The sequence below is a fragment of the Dermacentor andersoni genome, chromosome 6, assembly GCF_023375885.2.
Source record: "Dermacentor andersoni chromosome 6, qqDerAnde1_hic_scaffold, whole genome shotgun sequence".
NCBI classification, from domain to species: Eukaryota; Metazoa; Arthropoda; class Arachnida; order Ixodida; family Ixodidae; genus Dermacentor; species Dermacentor andersoni.
Genome location: NC_092819.1, coordinates 173,271,852 through 173,292,321, shown reverse-complemented (window position 1 = coordinate 173,292,321; position 20,470 = coordinate 173,271,852). Strand labels below are relative to the sequence as shown.

Here is a 20,470-nt window from a genome sequence, read left to right as displayed (position 1 = left end):
CCATGCTCTCCGGCAGGTGCGAGTAGCCAGCGTCTGAGCGATCGGCGGCAGCCATCTTCTATTCCTTTCGGAACGGGGCAGCCTGCGGCTATTCCGAAGAAAATTCCGTTTTGTTCGGCATATTAATGCATCTTTATCGCGTACACGTTACTTTGACGCGGTGAGTTCTTGCGGTTTTGTGACGTTGCGTGACAGGCAGGTGAAGTGGGTGCAGCCCGAAAACTTTTTACCAATAGCCGAGGGCTAATGGCGAAAAGGGGTCGAATCAGAATTAACTGTTTTTATTTTTTCTGTCAAATCATGCATAAGCAGTGTGTACACACCATATCAGGTGGGGAGGTATCGTGGTGTTCGTGACGTCGCGTGACAGACAGGTGAAGTGGGGGTGGTCGAAAAAAGTTTTTGACCAATCGTGGAGGGCTGATAGCAGAATTGGAATATAAAAGTTTGGAATAGTTTTACGTTATAGCACCCCACGTCCCCAGTGTGTCCTCCGCACCATCTGTGGTTGTGTCACTGCTCAAGGCATAATTTGAGGATCATATCTGGAAACATGATGTTCAGTAGGGATAAAAATATGGTCCTCCAGTGCCTATAAGAAAGGGCAACAAGGCTTGTTATGGCAAGCTTACGCATATTTCAATAATAACAAGAAAGTTCACTGCGGCCTGGATCTAAGCTTACTAAAAGGCCCCAACATATTTTCATTTACGAGGTGCGCAGTGGAGTTCATTTTCAACACACTCGAATACTGCTGCAGTTTGAAATCTAGCATTTTACATTCTTGGCGGCATGTAAAAGCTGCAGTTAGACAGCAATGATTAGTTTATTAGACCAACTCTTTGTTTTTTGTACGGCAGACAAATGGTAACACGGAATTAAACAACGTCTTTTTTGATACTTTATTTCTTTACTAAACATATTAAAGCGATAGCCACATTTTGATCTGCCATGCAGTAACAAGATGCACACATTACGTTTATAACCCCCAGAGAAGGGTGATTTAGCTGTTCATATGACATAACTCTGAAACGCCAACTCATATTAGCAAATCCACAGGCATGTCCAAAAGAATAAGCGTATGCAGAGTACCTCTCGAATTGCAATTCGACACAGCAGCCGTTATATTCGATGCCTATGCATAATTAGCTGCTTGACAATTCACCGAGTTCAAAGACGTAAGCAGTCTTTCAGATTCGCACAGCGCTCGAAAAGCGCAACAGGAGACAAAATCAGACATATAATCACACCATAAGAGCGATTTAGTTGCCGACGGCGACGGGCGACAAAAGGGGCCGTCACTTGAACAGATTGCTCGGTTCTCGAAATCTAGAAACCATCGCTCGTCTCCCAGAAGTGCTATGAGCGACGAGCCAATAGCGCTAAGCCGGAACTGGATGTACATCGTTCAAATATGACCGATTGTCGCGCGGAACGAGCAAACGATTGATTTTTTATTCGTGCAAGGATAAGAACCTACAGCAAGACCTTCGGAAATATTTTATGCTACTTTTTACAGTAAAATACATCAAATTAAATTACCAAAGCACGCGTCACGCTAGTTTCGACGCGTGTTTGCAGCCCTCATACCGCCAACACCGGGGAGGCGTCGCCCAAAATCGTCGCTCGCACGGAGTACGACTTGTAGGCGATGAGCGAACGCTGTTGCGCGCAAGATCGCTTATACGGGGCTTATACTTTATTCAGCATGAAACATGGATTCCTCATGCGTTTTCAGTGAGTTCTAGATAACGCGCCCAATCGGCCTCTTGCAGCATGCAGCTGAATGCCTGCGACAAAGTTTCTCACTAGAACTGGTTCTGCACGTAACTTCAGTGGTCGCAGATTACCCATGGGTGAGACACCGTCAAGCGCGCGGCTTATTTATAACGAAAGCAAAATGACCGCTTCTCTTATGTGACTCCTTATTTCCACAGCGTTGGATACACAAGAGACTGCCAAACTGAGTAAATTAAAACACACAAAATGCACCCTAAGCATGCTCCGCATAGGCTCGGAATCATGGGCTGGTTAACATTTTAAGCGTCCTCTCGCCTCACGGCTTATTGAACATACCATGGTTCTGGCAGCGCTTGCGATTTTCAAAGCTCGTACGGATAGCCACAGGCGATAAAATAAATCACATGTAGTTATGGCGACCGCTCGCTTTTTCGATTGACATCGATAGACAGCGCGCTTGCCTTGTCCGTCGTAAATTGCGTCGGCTAAGCGCCGCGACAACTTCATGGCGATAGCATGTCATATACACAGAATGTGAACCTAAATCAGAATTCACTTACCGTGGAGGATTTGGTGTTATATCCAGCAAATCGCGAACGACTGTCATGTTTTCGAGGTGACGCGACATGGCTGACACACGCTCTCCCTTGGATGGCCTTCGTTGCTGTTGGCTGGACGGATGATCTTCCTCCGGTGCTGTGCTGTTCCGCGATGTTGAGCGCGCGCGGTGGAGCAACTCCGAGTGAAAAAGTAGAGCGCTCGCTCCGTATTCCTCTGAACTGTGGCTGCTTGCTCTCTTAGAAGCAAAACGGTGTGTTCTTTGTTCAGCGTGCCTGAGTGATGCATCGCCATGCTCAGGGCCAGCCTCCTACAGTTTAAGTAGAAGACTATGCTACGTTTTATTCTCTATTGCCGCAAGAGTAGAACGGGCATTCTACTCTCTCTCTCTCTGGACGGTAGAGTAAAAAGCCAACTTCACTCTCTCCTTGGCGATGGAGTGAACAATGCAATTCCCTCTACTCGCCATTTTGCGTGAGTGAAACAATGTTCTGAAGAGTAAATCGGCTGCTTCACTCCTGCGATAACCTCCCTGGTTTTTAAGCTGTACCGACGGCAGACGACGGCTGTGCTCGCATCACAGCCGACGGCGCCGCTGATATTCGCGTATTTCCTTATTTGTGTATAATTAGTACGAAGTGCGACAACAACGATAAGAAAATATTGCGGCTTGTAAGCGTCGGTAATTCCTTCCGAAGCGCCGTCTGCTTTAGCTTTTGGTGAACCGGAGAAGGCCTAGCGACGATATCGGCGCCACCGATATGATATGATGTGATGGTAGTGTTTAATTGTAGCAGCTTATTCTTGAAGTGGAAAATGATTACATTAGTTTTAGGCGCATTATTTTAATTTAATTTAGCTCACAACAGATAGACAATATTTCTAAGAGTTCATTCCAGTCTACTGTTGAATTCTGCATATCATTTTCACATAACATAGCAGTGCAGTCATCAGCGTTTATAATGAATTGAGCTTTATTATCAAGTTTTACAATATCATTGATGCAGACAATAAACAAAAGCGGTCCAAATACGCTACCCTGTTGTAGGCAAAATCATTTCATTAGGAAAAACGATATGTGACTTTTCCCGTACATACTCTGTATTCTGTCACTTAGATACGACAAAAAAAGAGATAAACGCCTACCATGTATTAAGTAACGCACCAGTTTATCTAATAAGATATTATGGCTGAGACAGTCAAATGCATTACTAAATTTTATAAATAGCGCAAGAGTATAGATATTCCTTTCTATGTTTTTATTATATTTTCCTTCATCGACTGTAGAGCTGGTTGTGTTGGTCTGTGTTTCCTAAATCCATGTGGCGCGTTAGTTATAACACCAAATTTATCGAGGAAATTCGCCATACCACAGTGTATAGTTTTGTCCTTCAACTATACAGGCAAGACCTGGATTGGCCTATAGTTGTTTGGGTCATTCGGACTACCGCCGTTCAATATATCTGAAACGTTACCGTACTTCATTGCTTGTGCAGAGGCGCACGATTGAATATATGAGCAAAATCGGGGCAAATGAAAGTTATGCAGTGCTTAATGGGTCCCATTTGTAGGTGACTGATGTGTAAGGCGTTAGTGTCATTTAATTATTTAAATGTGGTACACAGTTCATATTCGTCGGTAGGCTGGAAAAAAATGCTAGCGGTAACATTACTAGCATTTGTTGTTCCCGAAGTTGCTGTGCGAAGGGGATAGGCAGAAGGAATGGAAGCGTTAATGAAGCGGTGATTAAAACGATTTACAAGGGCCTTATCCCTTAATTCAATAGCGAAAGGAAGTATACTGCCTAGAACGCTCGTTTTGGTCCAATGGCCAAGAATATCATTGAATATATTCCATGTCTTATTAGGGCGCTGCCGTGTGGCAAGTAAGAAAGTCTCCTCATAATCCGTTTTCCACGCCTAAGTGCCGAATTTGATTCGTCTGGAATAAATTTAAATTCTGTTAAATGAAATGCAGAATGTCACTATAAAAATGAATGATACATGCAATTTTTACGTCTGATCATTCTCAAGTGTTTTTTGGTTACCCACGGCTTCCTAGCTTTCTTCGGCGGCTTTATTTGTTTCATAGGAAAATGCTTTTCATATATTTTTAAAAGATGCTTCATGAATCACTTGTAAGCCACCTTGACGTGTGTAAGACAGAAAGCAGTCTTGCTACAGTATCTCACCCTAAACGCGACAAGCCTGCTCTCCGTAATATACTGAACAGTGAACATTTCTATACCATCGTTTCTAATGCAGCTTTCATTTTTATACAGTGCATAAACAGGAAAGTGATCCCTCAGGTTCGAAACTGTAGTACCAGTGGTGTCAATGCTAGTCTCGACGTTCCTTACTAGAAGGTCAAGGTCACTGTAGAGCACGTAATGCGAGTTGGTGTAGTATTTACACTTGTGAAAGCAGACGCCGACAATGATGTATGCATTTCCCTGGATGCGTTGCTGTATTCCAGAATATTGCTATTGAAATCGCCACCGCATGTCAGGTAAAAATTATTCATCCAGACAAAATCCAAGAGACATGCGTAAAATTCCATGAAACGCCTGCAGTTTCCACCTGGTGAGCGATAGACAACCAAAAATAATTATTTCGTATTGTTTGTATTTCATAGGTATTTCATAGGCTTCTGTTGACACGCATTATTCATGAAGCGAAACACATTTCTTCTGTTTAGTCACAAAAAGCGCAACACGTTCCCCATGTTCTTCTGGTCGATTGAGAAAGAAAGCCGTATCCATATAGCACCAACTTGCTCCTACCACTTGTACACCAGGTTTACGATAAAATAATACCAGCCAGTTTAAATGAGATTTTGTCTAAATAAAGTAAGATATCATCCTTTCTATTCATTGCAGAGCGGATATTGATATGTAAAGCTGATTGGAAAGACGGATAATTGGATTTATTAGCGGAAGGTTACACACAATTTAGGTAGACGCAATCGTTATTCATTGTGAAAGATGTGCTGAAAGGTCCAGCTCACGCTGTAACCTGCGCCTACGCGGTCGCGATTGCCGGCCTCAAGAATAGCTTTCAATGGCGCGCTCATTAAGAACGCACACGGCAGACGTATCGTTAGTTTGCTTGGCATAGATTTTTTCGTTAAGCGACCAGATACACTTCCATTTATATTCATATTTCTTCTTGACGGCAACAGTTAGAAGATTTTTTAAGGCTCGGCAAAGATGCTCGTTCACATAGATAGTGCTTCCAGTGGTCAATCCGACCCCATTATTTGTGAGACGGCCTCTCTTTGCTTTGTTTAGAATAATGTCTCGCATTGCATGTGATTCAAACTGGACGATGATGTTACTTTTGCCGGTACCTTGACTCGGCACTCGACCACAGGCCACGATATAGCCTTCCATTATTGACTCCCTTATGGCACCGCCAATGTTAGGCGCAATATTTATGACAGATTAATCATCTTGTTTCAGCACTCCTTGAATTTCTAGATTTGCCTACGTCGAGTACTGTTCCGCGAGAACAAGCCGGGTTTCGAGGTGCTGGCCTTTGCTTTCAAGGCATTTGCCTTGAGCACGAACCACCGCGTTCTCACATTCAAGAATCCAGCTATCCGCAACCGCCTTGCCCGGTTTCTTGTGCTCCTCGATTGAACTAAAGGCAAACTCAAACCTTTGCGCCATATTCTTCGATTCGTATATTGAGCTTGTGGATTTGATTCCGCAATTCTCCCATTCAAAGGAATCGCGGGAAGCTTTGATTTCTTGTTTCATCTCTTCTTTTAGCTTGAATAGGTCTGCCTTCATTTCATCCTTGAGTCTACTTATATCTTTTGCCACTTCCCATTACAGACAGACAAACACAAGACAGTTCTGAATACACTATTTGGCAGTAGTGACGAAGTTTCCAGGTGCAAGACTCAAATAAATAGGCAATACAATGTAAACATTAGACTGATTCATTGCATTCGCTAACATAACAATATAAATGTTTCGAAGTACCTCTTTAGAGGAATAGTATACCTTTTTCGTGCTAAAGCGTCACTCGTTGTTCATGTTTATCGTTCCCTCGTTTCCGTGTTGAGTAGGCGCTTGCAAATTCATTTCCTGGCAATGAGCTTAGCGAATAATTATGATAAAAAAAACGAGATAGCAGGCCACTCAGGTTTCAGTGAAACAGTAAAATTCAAACAGCGCTAGACGGCAGGGCCAGAAAGAGAAGGAGACAAACACGGCGCTGATTGACACATAAAAGAAGCCCATGTACAAGAAATGAACTGCAGAAGGGCAGTGGATTGGGCGAGTTGGTGTTCCATGGTAACAATAAAATTCAAACAGCGCTAGATGACAGGACAGGTCGACAGGTCCTCGCGTCTAGCGCTGTTTGAATTTTATTGTTACCGTGGAACACCAACTCGCCCAATCCGCTGCCCTTCTTCAGTGAAACAGATTCGTTTATAGGTACAAGTGTGTAATTAAAAAAATGCTAGAAACAGCCTTCGGGCACTGACTTATGGGAAACCAACTCCCAACAGAAGAATCGAAACGCAACGTATACTGTGAATTGATGAGCTTTTAGTACTGTTGTGCTGATACCGTATTATTTAAGTCATGACTCAGATCAACAAGAATCTTATATATCTGGTTGGTCTAAGCTACTCGTGAACTGCCGAATAAAACGTTAGTAGGTGCCGAAGAGAATGACAACCATTCCACTCTATAAAGATGGAATGGCAGCGAAAGCTGACGACAGTCAAAGCTATCAAAAGAAAAGCAAATTGCTTTCGCTGCCATTCCATCTTCACGGAGTGGAATGGTCATTTTTTGCGTTGCTGCTCTGGCGTGGTTGCTCGTTCGGAGGTGCGGAGGTCGTTTTCGTTCAACATCGCGAGGACGTTATTCATTGGTGGTCGTTTCGCGCCGGCGCCGTTTACATTCTCGTTGTTGTTCCCTCCGGCGCTCCTCGTACGCATGTTGTTGTACCGGTGTACGAACTATACGTTTCGGCACAATAGATAACGCAGCTGTTTATAGCGCCGATAGCTCTCCTGCGTATGTATCACAATAACCTTGACGTCACGCTATTTGTTCATGACGAGCGCTCTAATCGGTTCCCCATTTTGACATCTGCGCCGCGGCACTGCACCCTTATGGGTTTGTTTGAAACCGCTAAGTTCCGTTCTGTTGCTGGACGCCAAAGAAACTACGGAAACTTAGTCATATGCAGCTTTCGCTGTAAAATGCGTATCGAAATAATATCCAAGAGGTTTTTTGTGCGAAGTAAATTTGATCAAGTTTAGTGACCATCGTTGTACCTCATACTAGTTGGCAATAATGTAAACTGGAGCTAATGAGCCAGTGATAGAGGATAAGCTTGATTCTTTTTGAAAGCAGTATCGAAGCTCATGAATTACAGCTGTCAACGGAGTAAGTTATTGCTGGACATGGGTTACATGCAAATCACAACTCATATTCGCTGAAAGAATTGTGCCCATATATTTAAAACGCTGAACAATTTCAATGTGGCAAGCCCTCAGTACTATGCCTTGATGACATGCAAATATTTTAATATTTGGTCCTAATATAACAGCTTTTGTTTTATGTTGGGTAAGACACATATCAGATGCTGCTGACCGTGTCTCTAGTGTTTTCTTTGCGCTAGAACAAATTGTTAAAAGCTTTGAATATCATGCCCTGAAAAAAATGTACCAGCAGCATATCTAATGTATTTGGCTTCGCCGTTCATATTTACTGTATTATGATGTGGAGTGCCCCAGGGCACTCCACATAGCACAGGTTTCACACCGCAACACGAGTTGGTTATCTTCGCGACATATTGCCTGTTTGATAAATAAGAGACAAGAAGCCTTCAGGCCTGTCCACGAATATCATATCAATACAATTTGTTTAAAAATATTCGAACAAATAATTGAACGAAATACCTTGGAAAATCAATGTAGCAAGAACAGGCGCCTTATTTTCAAATTGTACAAGTATACACTCTTTTTGCTACAGCAGCGTCAGTTCAGCTGAATTATTTTATCCGAAAACCAATCTGATAAGCTGTAAGGAAATTGTAATTAGCAGTGATATCTGAGAATGGACTATGCAGAATTTTTTGAAGACTTTTGAGAACACAGGCAAGATTAGCAACGGTCTATACTTGCCCAAATTATTTCGGTCTAACGCTGGCTGCAACGAAAATTAGTAGTGGGCGTCCCGTTGTAATGAAGCACAGCTGTTTTAAGGAGCATTTGCATTCGCATTTAAGAATTGCGTACATAAACATAAATTGCTTAAGGTCGCAGATGAGCTTTTCACCTGATCCATTTGGCTATGAATTATGCTAAGCACAACGTGGTATCGTAACACCACCGGAACCTCCCCATTCCTGAAGCCTCTAGCTTAATATTGTGTCGATTGTACCAGCTGACAACTTTCAGTTTTGAAAATATTGCTCTGTCAGAGCCATAAAGCTGCTCGTGGCTTCTCCCTCAGCATGTACTGGTGCCATACTGGCACACTGATCTATCGCAACCAGAAAAGAATGTGTCTTACCGATGCCAGGATTATTTTTCAGTTTGCATATACCCGCCCTCTACTTCAAAGGGTTCCTCTGAGCGATTCAGTGAGATTAGCTCATCGGGTGGACGCGAATATTTGGCTTCAGCTTGACAAGTGGCACGACTTAACATAGTATTTGAAGTCCTTTTTCGTGTTTTTTTATGTGAACTGCTTACGATTGTGTTGTGGGAAGCAGCGTGAAAAGGTAGCCGCCGTAGCCGAAGCTTATATAGGCCAGCCAGACAAGGTGCAGAGGCATCTCGGAAGCAGCCGACACCGAGACTGCTCATGTCGAGCGCGCTAGCGTGTTCCCTTCTCGCGCTACCTGCACGCGAGTCCATCGTCTTCGTCGCCTTTTTTGGAGGCCATAGTCCTACCCCTACAGGGCCCCCTCCTTGTGCAAAGTGCGATTGAAAGAAAGGCCAATGATAAATTGCACGTGAAGTGTGCTGATGGTGTCGTCTTTGGTAGTGTCGGGTTCACGGAATACGAGAGATATGTATCAGGCAGCACCAGCAGCGTAGGTTGTGAGCTAGGCGCAGCCATAGTTATAACGTAGGGGAGAATCGCGACCTGCCGCAGGTTCTCATAGAGGCCCGGGCGTGTAGAATGTAGAGGGCGGAACTCGAAAAGTAGATTGTCTGGTAGTTCGGTACTTGCGTGGATGTAGTGCAGGTGTTGGCCACTCATGTTGACGTTGAAGTGATTTTCGAGCTGAAGAAACCAGATGGCACAGAGCTGCTCCTGCGAAACTTTGGTTGACCATGCATGGGTAGGAGGTCTGAGCAGAAAACATCGGAAGGCTCGCCTGCTGCTGCTTGCGGTGAAATCTACAATGACGATAGCATCAGGGTTGCAGTGGTCACTGAATGCATCGCGTATGTGGTGCTTGTGGCGTCGCCGTGCCTGGAAAAGTGAAATTTACGTCTACTGTAGCCGGTAGGAGAGCCTCTGTATCGGTGATGTGTGAGGTGCCCCCGAAGGGAAAGCAGACAGTTGGCGGGAACGATGGCAGGCCGCAGAATAGCTGAAAGCAGTTACGTATGGCCCAGTGAATTTCTTGGAAAGAGTTGTCGCGCAGCTACCTTTGAGCTGGGGTGGAAGCTCACAAACCGAGTAGAGGTTTATGCTTGGGCCGGCGCGTGTCGAGGATCGGCACAGGTGGACGCAGGCGATAAGGGACGACAAGACGCGGAATGAAACGACGGTTCAAATGGCGAGAGTGGTTGTGCCTGAGCGCTCGAGGTGACACAGTGAGAAAGTACGGCTGCCCGCAAGTCTTCGTAAATTTTGGACCCGGGGGATGGCAACCGGAGCCTGGAACGCAACCGGAGCCTGAAGTTGAGAAGGAAGTGGCTGTCCTGCTGGATGAACCGTATGTCCGGCGTGTCGATGTAGAATTGCCGGACACCCTACAACCATGGGACGTCTACCGGAGAACGTGACGCCACGCCACTCGCTTTGGTAGAGGAAGTGTGCTGTCACTGGCATGGCTGGGCTTGGTCATTCGGGTCACCAATTTGTGGGGGGGCGATGGCATGGCTAGGCTTGGTCTTCCGGGTCACCAATTTGTGGGAGGTGGCGCGAATAGCTAGCCGCTGTAGTAGCACTTTATTTAGGCCGACGAGCCATGGTGCAGCAGGATCGCATGAGTGGCCGCTACCGCGGCCGTTCAAGTCAACTGTACTAGCGTGTTCCATTCTGATAGTCTCACCGCTACAAGTCGTTATACGTTCGCGAGAAGGCTTCATGGTGACCACATTCTGGGCTATCGTGGCATAAGTGAAGCATGTTTGGGATTAGTTTCTCTTGTACAGTGACGTTCTGGTACAGTGATGAAGTGCAGATGTTCATGTCCTTCCCATATTGTAAGTTTTCCGTTACAAATGCGACCTCAACTGCCAACCGTGACCGGGCATCGGCGTCTGTGAGGTGACCGCCCGCTCGGTGGAACAAATCTAAGCCATATTGCTAGAACTGATTGATCCATCGGGCCAGCTTCCCTCGGGGCTCTGACATATTCATAACGTAGTCAGTGCTTCATGGTCTGTGTATAACTCTGACTTCCTACCGTCGCCGCATGATCAGATGTAACGCACAGGCATTAGAACGGCCAGAGCCTCTTTCTCATTTGTTCAATCATTGAGTTTTGTATAGTTGAATGTACAGATGTAGTGTCCTATAACCCGCAGCTCTAGAGTTGGACGACAAAGGAGGTGTGTTTGGCACAGAAATGCGACCATACCATAAACAAAAGAGTATATGTTAAACTCAAAGGGTAAACTACACTCTGGCAAAGTGAGAGCAGGGTCAGACGATGTGTGATGCACAATCTCTTTAAAGGTCATTTCGCGTTCTATGGCCCAAGCGAAAGGTAAACTTTTTAGTGAGCTCCATCAAACACTGGTTATCTTCAAAAAATTTCAATAAAGCTCTGTGAGTGACCTGCCAGTTTGAGCAAAACCCTGAGGGAGTTAAGAACATGCGTCTTCGTAAGTTTTGTGATCCCTTGAGTAGACTTCTGTTTGGTGCTCTTGGTAGCTCCGTCAAATACCCTTACAAGAACAACCACATCTGACTAAAACAATTCGCTTTTATTCTCATATATCATGAAATTTGTGTAACTGAGTGTTTGCAAAACTTTCGCCGGGTGTGCAGAGTGTTCCTCTTCTGACCGTGAGTAGACTAGAATGTTATCAATGTAAACGCTGCAGAAGAGTACCAAGTTTGGCTTTAGAGCTCTGTTCACCAACTTCTTAAACCAGGCTGAAAAATTTTTCTAGACAGTGGGGAGGCTCATACTCATATACATCTAGTGGTTTAATAAACGCCAATAACTTCTTGGTCTCTTTTGTAGAGGAACTTGCGAAAGGTCCTTGAAAAATTCGAGACTTAAAAAAGCTTTCAGCCTAAGGTTTCATTAATTATCGTGTTTATACAGCACTGGATAGGGGAATAGGTAAATTTCATGGTTTATCTGCCTGTAAACAGTGCTGAGGCAAAATTTTCCTTCCTCTTAACGTCCAGTCCTTATTGGAAAAGGAGCAGGAGATGTAGAGGGGCGTTTAGCACCGGCATCAAACTTCTGTAACTCTCCTTTCAGCCAGAGCTTCTTTCACTCGACATGCTATAAGCCTCCGCCTTCGCTATAGTTTTTCGGAAATCTAAAGGTACTGAAGCATTGACACCGCTTTTGAGTAGCTTTCGGCGCAAAGTAGCTCTGTGTGCATTTATGTGGCGTCCACTGCTGCAATCGGTATGCGCATGTTCTAGCCAAAGACTAGAGGAAAGCAGTCGGTGGTCGTTTTTCGTTGTGACTTGTCCAGCTCGATACAGTTCTCACACATACAACGGATTTGTATATGCAAGTTCTGTATGAGTTCTCAATACAACGGAGTTATTGCGTGACCGGACGGGATAAGAGGAGTTGACATTTAACCCTGCCAAGGACCAATACATTTAAGACCTCTTGCCTTGGCAAGCAATGAGTACGTTTGCCAATTCATTTTGCACTTGCATTAAGAACTCCCTAGAGGGAGTTCTTAACGCCTGCTTAACCTCCGCCGCGCATCGGCCCGTCATTGCACTATCTTCAGGATAGGTCCGCGTACGGGGAGTGCTTAACAGCTGCTTCACCTCCGCCGCGGGTCGGCCCGGCATTGCACTATCTTCGGGAGCAGCCTGCGTATGGGGTGTGCTTAACGCCGGCCTCAGCTCCGCTGCGGCTTTGCCCGGCATTGCACTATCTTCGGTAGCAGCCTCCGTATGGGTAGTGTTTAACGCCTGCTTCCGCTCCGCCGCGGGTCGGCCCGCCATTGCACTACCTTCTGGATAGGCCCGCGTATAGATTGTGCTTAGCGCCTGCTTTACCTCCGCCGCGGGTCCGCCGGGATCGGCCCCTGTATGTGGAGTTTTTTGCTTACCATGCCAAGGACACGAAAATTTCCTTGGACGGTAGAAGTATACAGCTTTGCGGTAAAAGAAAACTTATTGCATGTACTGCACATCTTAGACAAAAATATAGAGCAAGCCTGTGAATAAATGAAACCGGAAAAAAGCGGCCTCTCTTTAGGCGCGATGGGCTGATAGCCCGGGCCACATTATTTTCATGGTAATGCAGCTCTGCTACCGATCGTTCAACAATGGCAATAAACGATTAGCTCGACCAACGAGAGCACTATTCTGCGGCATCTTTGCCACTACATTTCTTCGTAATGCGGACATCAAGTACTAACCTATAAAAAGCGCCGTAAACGCCCCGGCAGCCAGCCCAGAATACAAAGTGGCGCATCGTCCTTTTTGTTGGCCGTTGTCTTTATTGTCGCTTCTTGAATATGTGCTATTTAACAACGGCAAAGAGCGTAGTGCCTAGATCGTGACTTACTAATCCTAATTTAGCTCTTTTAGGTACTCGCTGCGCTGCTGGCATTGTTTTAAAGCTTCAGAATTTTTTTGTTTACTACTTTGTTTTTCTAGTGGACTTTTTTGACTTTCTGTACACTTTCACACTTAAGCAAAATTACACCCTTTCGCCACACAATAATCGTCATCTGTCTTGTTCGCATTTCCTTGATTTAACGCGGCGAACCCGGTACTTCCAAGTCACCAACGGCATGCCCGTTATCAGCATGAGAGAGCATTCTCGGCAGGAAAGTAGCGAGCGCAGCGCTTTCAAGAAAGTACACGTAAGCAGGACAGATGACCATTACTGTGGTGTGGTAAATATACACACCAAAGGGTGTACATTTGCTTAAGTGTGTAGAGCTTATCCGTGGTAGTTTCATGTGCATTGGGGCTTTTTCCTTATAGAAAGTTCTGTAAATATTTACCGGTATCGAAATAAGTAAAGGTTGCTTTTCTGTGCGTGGTGATGAACCGAATGGCGTTGTTATAGTTTTCTCAAAGAAGTAGCTGGCAGGCGAAATGAACTGTCACATTTTTTTTACTCCATAATGCACCCCCAACATATCGTGATCGTTAAATTTAATTTTTTTAAAGCAGGCAATCACTAGTTTTTCCAGCCTGCCTGTCAATAACTCTCAATTTCATTTTGTGCCTAACTGAATATTTTTTGCGTCCTTCCATATTATCCTAAAAGCACCGCTGTGAAGACTTTCGGCGAACTAGAGATCAAGCGTATCTGCGCCAAGTATGAACCCAAGAAGCTTTCTCACACCTGGAAGAGGGCCTTCGAAGGTAAGTAGGCAAGCTAGGATCGTGAAAAAAAGTGGTGCAGAATATGCAGTCAGTCTGCGCCGCATTTGCCCATTTTCTTATTGTAATATTTATTTCCAGACACTGCAAAGACGGATTCACACCAGATGTTTTTCTAGAGTATACAGAATTTTTAAAAGTTCTATATGACAGGTGGCACAATTATAACCTCTGAGCTGCATTACTCCATGAGGGCATTATGTTTGACATTACGATGTTGGGCATTACTGCTCGACAAACAGAAATGCGCAATTGCTTAATTAACAATGATTCTCCAGATAATTTGAATTATTAACCCGCCATGCTAGCGGAGTAGCTTTGGCGTTGCGCCGCTAAGCTCAAAGTCAGGGGATCGAAAGCCCGTCCCGGCAGCCGAGTCTTCGTGAGGGCGAAATGCAAGAAGGGCGGTGCACTACGCATTGGGCAAAGAGCCCCAAACGGTCACAACTGGTAGGGAGACCACCCATTCGACGCGGCTCATAATGAAATCGTGATTTGGCTTGTAAGATGGCATAATTTACTTTAATTTTTTTAATCATTTCTCTCGAGATGATTCCATTTTACGGAATGTGGCCCGTCAGACTGCAACGTGTAACAAGTTAGAAAGAATTTTGAGGATGGCGTCAGTGCGGCGACATTTGTTTCAAAAACATGCGACGAAAACATCCGTGTTTCAGTTACTTTTGTGCTTCAATGCATAAAACGGTGCTTCGTTAAAGAAGGTAAGTGGAAGAATACGTCATGTTTACCGCCAGTGTGATGGCGCATATCTCTTAGCAGATGCCACCCTTCGTTATAAGCGAATGTTCCTTGTAAGTTTACTGGCTAGAATTCGTAAATCCCAATATGTGTCGCAACGTGATTATTTAGAAATAATTGGTGATATATTATTAGGTCAATTAAGCAATTAGAATTATTCGATTGAGTAATTTCCGCCGCTTGAAGTAATGCAGCTCAACGACTACAATAATTCTATTTACTACTAGTTACTTTTGAAAGCTATGTATTGTGTAAGAAAAGAAGATTGCCCAATACGGCGGTCACTTACATGTAGCTTTGCTTTAAGACGCGCGTTAATCCCATCATTGCAAATAAAATCGAGGAGAATTGGAAGAGGAAATATTTTGGTGCTGCACTTTTTTGTTTAGATTGAGAAGTGGTGCGTTCCAGTTAGTTTTTTGAGATATAGATTAGCCGTAGTACTGCGTCTAAGCAAGAGACAGACGCCGAGTGTTACCGGTTCCCGAACACAAGTGCTTGCGAATAATGATTGTAAAAATTGACAGAAGTGTGAGTAAGTTTTGCGTGACTCTCTAGAATAAGTTATTTTATTTCCATGACATTTTATATTCACAAGTGAATTTTTTTCATCTTAAAACTTATTGTGCGCAAAAAACAGGGACGAAGAATAGAAGAAACACAAGGACGAACACCAGGTTAAGGGAACACTTGTCCAGTCTGAAAGGTCGCCCTAGCACGCATTTGGCAATGCATGGCCAAAAACATGATTGCTCCCCCTGTCTTAGTAGCACCATCATTTTGTATAGGAATAGGAATCAAACCGCGAGGGAAATTGTGGAAGCACACTGGATTGAAAAACAAAAAGAAATATGCATCAGCCATCCATCGGTTTCATTGTTGGATAAAGAAAATTCACTTCTATCATCACATCTTTAACGCATTTTATCGTAAGTGGATGTTTCATGCACCTTGCTGTTCTTATGTTGACCGGGTGGCTTTGTTCCACGTCTTTGTTTTTTATCACAAGTGGTATATGTACTGTAGATGTGCTCTTTTGAGTTGATCGCGCAGATCTGTGTGTATTATATGCGCTATAGGCCTGCTATGTCTGACTTGATCGCGCATATCTGTGGGTATAGAAGCAGGTGGGTCTTCAAAAATAAAAACCAGTTGTTAGAAAGCGCTCGTCCTTGTGTTTCTTCTATTCATCGTCCCTGTTTGTTGCGCACAATAAGTTTAAGATGAATTTGTTCCAACTAGGCCGACTCGCAGTCTTGCTTGAATTTTTTTGATGAAGCGAGCAAATGTTATCAACCTCTAAAGATGATATGAACAATGGTCTCTACAATAACATGGATTGAATTCAAGAATGACAACCCGCCCCTCATTTTGGCTTTGAGAACTTTCCAGTCCACAAGATTATTTCAGTTTTTGCGTCTGAATTACAAATAAGTTCAGTTTTTTCCTGCGATCTTGTGAACCCCATTGCTTTCGGTCATTGATGCACACAAAATTACCAGCACATGAAATGCGCTTATGAAGCCATTCATGAATCGTACAGGACATTTGAGGTCAATCGGTAATTTTTCAAGTTGCATAACAGAAGGAACGCGTTATCAATGTGAGCGAAATGGCTCAACCTAACCTGTCTTATATGTCAATAAGCCAAGCTACAAACACACACGCAAAAAAAAACTAGCATCAACCCTGTAACGCAGCAATAAAAGCAGTGTCGCAGTTCCGTAAACTGCAACCACTAACACATCTGAGGCAGGCAATATTGCTTCATTATACAATCCCCTTAAATGCATCGCTAATTTTGGAGAACGTTTGCGAAACCCATGAAAAAAGATCGTACTTGAAGATATATGCAAATAATTATATTTCTCTGCTTTAAATGCCCTAACGATTCTACCTTACACAATTGCGATGTTAGTTTTGGTTGGCCAGTTATAGGTTTTTTAACGTCAAGGTTCGATTTATTTAAACATACAGAATGCGGGGAATTTTGTAATTATTACAAGCCCTAAATAAAAAATCTCTTACATTGAGTCGCTATAAACATATTTCATCTCTCTAGTACAACAAATTTGATTTAAATTTCCGCAGTTTTCTCATGAAACCATTTCCGCGTATTACAGACATCTCGATGGGCCGCTTCAGGGTTTGCCTCAAGCTGAAGCTACCTAAAAGAATGACGAAGAAAAAACACAGTATAGCGCGCTTGGAATGTTAGTAGCATGTATTGCCACAGTATTACACCACTAAAATTACAAATACATATGTTAGTTGGATCGTACGGATGGCTGCATAGGTCTACAATGAAGAAGGTTGTTTATAGTGCCAATGTAATGGTACACATTTCTGAAATTGTGAATACTATACTATTTGACGCTGCTAGCTTAGTCGATGACGGACGTTTACGTCATTGCAGACTACTACTGGGCATCATCCAGCACAGCTCGACCAGCTACGGCTCTGCTTGTTGTTTGTCTACTGGCTCTTGGAGTGCGGCGACTCAAGTAATGCCGCAGACAAGCTCACCTGTCCCGGCGTTGGCTAAAATGGGATTCACTGTGAGAGCACTCCTGACCGATTTAGGCTTCATCTTCCGGTGAACTCCTGCAAGACTCTCCTCGGCAGGTCTATGTGGTGCTAATGCCCCGGAATAAACAGACATCACTTCTGAGCACTTCCATGGACAGAAACAGCTGTTCTCTTTAACTGAGGTGTCCTCTCTCGTCTTATACACAAAGGTCTGGAACAAATGACTGGTTGTCATTTTTTTCGTATTAAAAAACAATCTTTCAGCTGTCTAACGCAGTCCATAGGAAAATGCGCATGTGGAAGTGTTTATCGCTCTGCCCAGCGAGAACGTTTATACTATTCTTAACTCAATCCTTTCAGCCTATTTCGTCAGTAATAGCCTCCCATATTTACTACCAGATGTCAGCGTGCGCGATTTCTATTTAAAGGAAGCGACTATTTTTGACTGAAATGGCTTACGCAACCTAATTAAGAATTTGAAAGTGCATTGGTTTGCAGGTGAAGAGAGTATAAGCCCGAAGTGTTTTAAAAACACTTAAAGGTTCTCTTCTCTAATTCTGTCTTAAGCTTTGGTCAGAGTCCCTGGATTCCTGACTACTTCCGGATAACTAGAACGTTGGGAAGGAGGTGGTTCCCCTACACAAGCCTGGTAATGCTCACGATCCTAAAACTACAGGCCAATATCATTAACCAGCCTACTGTGCAAATTAATGGAGCAAGTAATTTGCAGTAATTTCTTCCATTTTCTCGAATAAGATTCCTCTTTTTAAATTCGTTAGCATGGCTGTAGAAAACTACTCATGTGAAACCCAGTGTTTTCTTTATAATCACATGCAGTTGGTAACCGCTAACGATAACAAATCACCTTCCGACAAGACGACATCTGGCCTGCTGCAAGCTTCGGTATCAGGACCACTAGTGTTTGTCATCTACGCTAAGAACCTTCCCAGCAATATTTCCTCCGAAGAGAAAGTATTGGAGAATCACTGCGTTATCCATCTGAGATAAGAAACCACTCTAACCATCTTACGCTTCAAGCTGAAGTATGTCTGCTTGGTGCGATTCTTCGTTAAGGAAACTTAGCATCATTAAATATAGATCGATTGGAGTTTCGCTTCACACTTCTAACATTGAGAGAGAGAGATTCTTACATGTACTTTCTTGATAACGCTAGCTTGACGCATGTCAACACTTGCAAATACCTTGGCGTGAATATTTCTGGCGATCTTTCCTGGCTGACTTATATTGAATTTGTATGTAGTGACGCTTAATGTGTTTTGGGCTATATTCTGTAGAATTGCTCCCTCGCGGCCTCTAATCTTGAGCTACTGTTATAATAAGCAGTGGTACAATCTAAACTTGGGTATGCGTCATCCATTTGGGACACACCAATTAACACGTTCATTTTTAACCCAGAAGCTATGCAATATCGCCCTGCCGGATTATCTTTATGTACCCATTTTTGCACTCCTAGCCTTGGTCAAATGAAAGTAAATCTTAACCTGTCTAACCTTTCACAGAGCCACAAAGTCTCACGTCCTTGCCTTTTGCATAAAATTTGTTACTTTATCCCAACCTCTGTGAGCGCTTTTTTTGCCTCCTCCATATACGTCATTTCGCAGTGACCACCAACAGTTGCTCCAACATGACATTTGATTCCTTCGTTCCAAAAGCGAACATTTACTGTTACAACCTCCTAGCCTCCATCGCCTCCATAGCCGATCTAAATTCGTTCAAGACGGCTGTTTCTTAATATTTTATGTAGGCTCATTTCGTTTGCTAGTAACCTGTATTGTGTATACATGGCAGCTTCCTTTTAAACATATATATAGGTTTGTGACCGCCCCTTCTCTCTGTAATGCTCCAGCCTGGATAGTAAATATATGAATTGAAATAATCCTTCAAAACCTTCCTGAACAGTTATGGGCTTTTCTGACTCAGGCTGCTGTCTGTGTCTGCGCTGTCATCTAGCCGAAGAGCTGGTATGCAAATTTACGTGCCATTGTGGCCTAAGAATTACGAAAATATGCATAGAGAGCTTAGACAATGTGCGTTATTAAAGATGATCATCTTGATGATGTTTATTAAAAGAAATGAGCGTACTTAGGTATAATTTTTGTCGCCGAGTATTTCCTTAGAAAACAAGGCCGGCAGCCGGAACGCCTATAGGATAAGTAACGTCTGGCATAACAGTTACAGAGATCAGGTGCCTCAGGAACGCTGGCCTACGTTTCGATAGGTGGGCTCATTTTTCTCAAAGGCAGCCTTGTCATCTTCGGCAGGATAGCTTTAACAAGTTAGTAGGGTGAGTAGCGAGGCACTGGAAGTGGTATTTACTTAGGGCCGGTAGTGACTGCGGATCCGGACCATGAAACTGAAATAATCAGAAGAATAAGAATGTGCTGCGTTGCGTTTGGCAGGCATTCTCAGATTATGAACGGCAGGTTGCCATTATCCCTCAAAAGAAAAGTGTATAATAGCTGTGTCTTACCAGTACTCACCTACGGGGCGGAAACCTGGAGGCTTACGAAAAATGTTCTACTTAAATTGAGGATGACGCAACAAGCTATGGAAAGAAGAATGATGGGTGTAACGTTAAGGGATAAGAACAAAGCAGATTGGGTGAGGGAACAAACCCGAGTTAATGACATCTTAGTGGAAATCAAGAAAAAGAAATAGGCTTGGGCAGGACATGGAATTAGGAGGGAAGATAACCGATGGTCATTAAGGGTTACGGACTGAATTCCAAGAGAAGGGAAGCGTAGCAGGGGGCGGCAGAAAGTTAGGTGGATGGATGTGATTAAGAAGTTTGCAGGGATGACATGGCCACAATTAGTACAAGACCGGGGTAGTTGGAGAAGTATGGGAGAGGCCTTTGCCCTGCAGTGGGCGTAACCAGGCTGCTGCTGCTGCTGCTGATGATGATGATGATGATAAGAAGGGTGACGTCACGTGCGGTTGTTGTCGGCTGCAGCTGGCTGTAAAGAAATATACTGAAAAAAATTTGCGCTGTCGTTTTACGTTTCCAGGCATAGCCTCTAAGACGAGGGAATAAGCGGGAGAGTGGGAACACGCCAAAAGACAGAGAGGGCGGCATGGCGAGGTTGCTGGGGGAGGATG

General features: G+C 43.9%; 1 protein-coding gene across 3 annotated transcripts in view; it reads left to right on the top strand.

Moving 5' to 3' along the window:
• LOC126523442 (UPF0462 protein C4orf33 homolog) overlaps nucleotides 1–17,551 on the top strand; it is a 288,556-nt gene extending 271,005 nt beyond the window's left edge. For 2 of the 3 annotated variants that reach the window (XM_055066822.1, XM_055066821.1), the window contains 2 exons: nucleotides 13,947–14,044; nucleotides 17,238–17,551. In XM_055066822.1, coding sequence (XP_054922797.1) covers nucleotides 13,947–14,044; nucleotides 17,238–17,329 — 190 coding nt within the window. In that variant the 3' untranslated portion in view covers nucleotides 17,330–17,551. The remainder of the gene's footprint in view (nucleotides 1–13,946; nucleotides 14,045–17,237) is intronic. The other variant, XM_055066823.2, reaches the window with a different exon arrangement.
• Nucleotides 17,552–20,470: the final 2,919 nt, after the last annotated feature.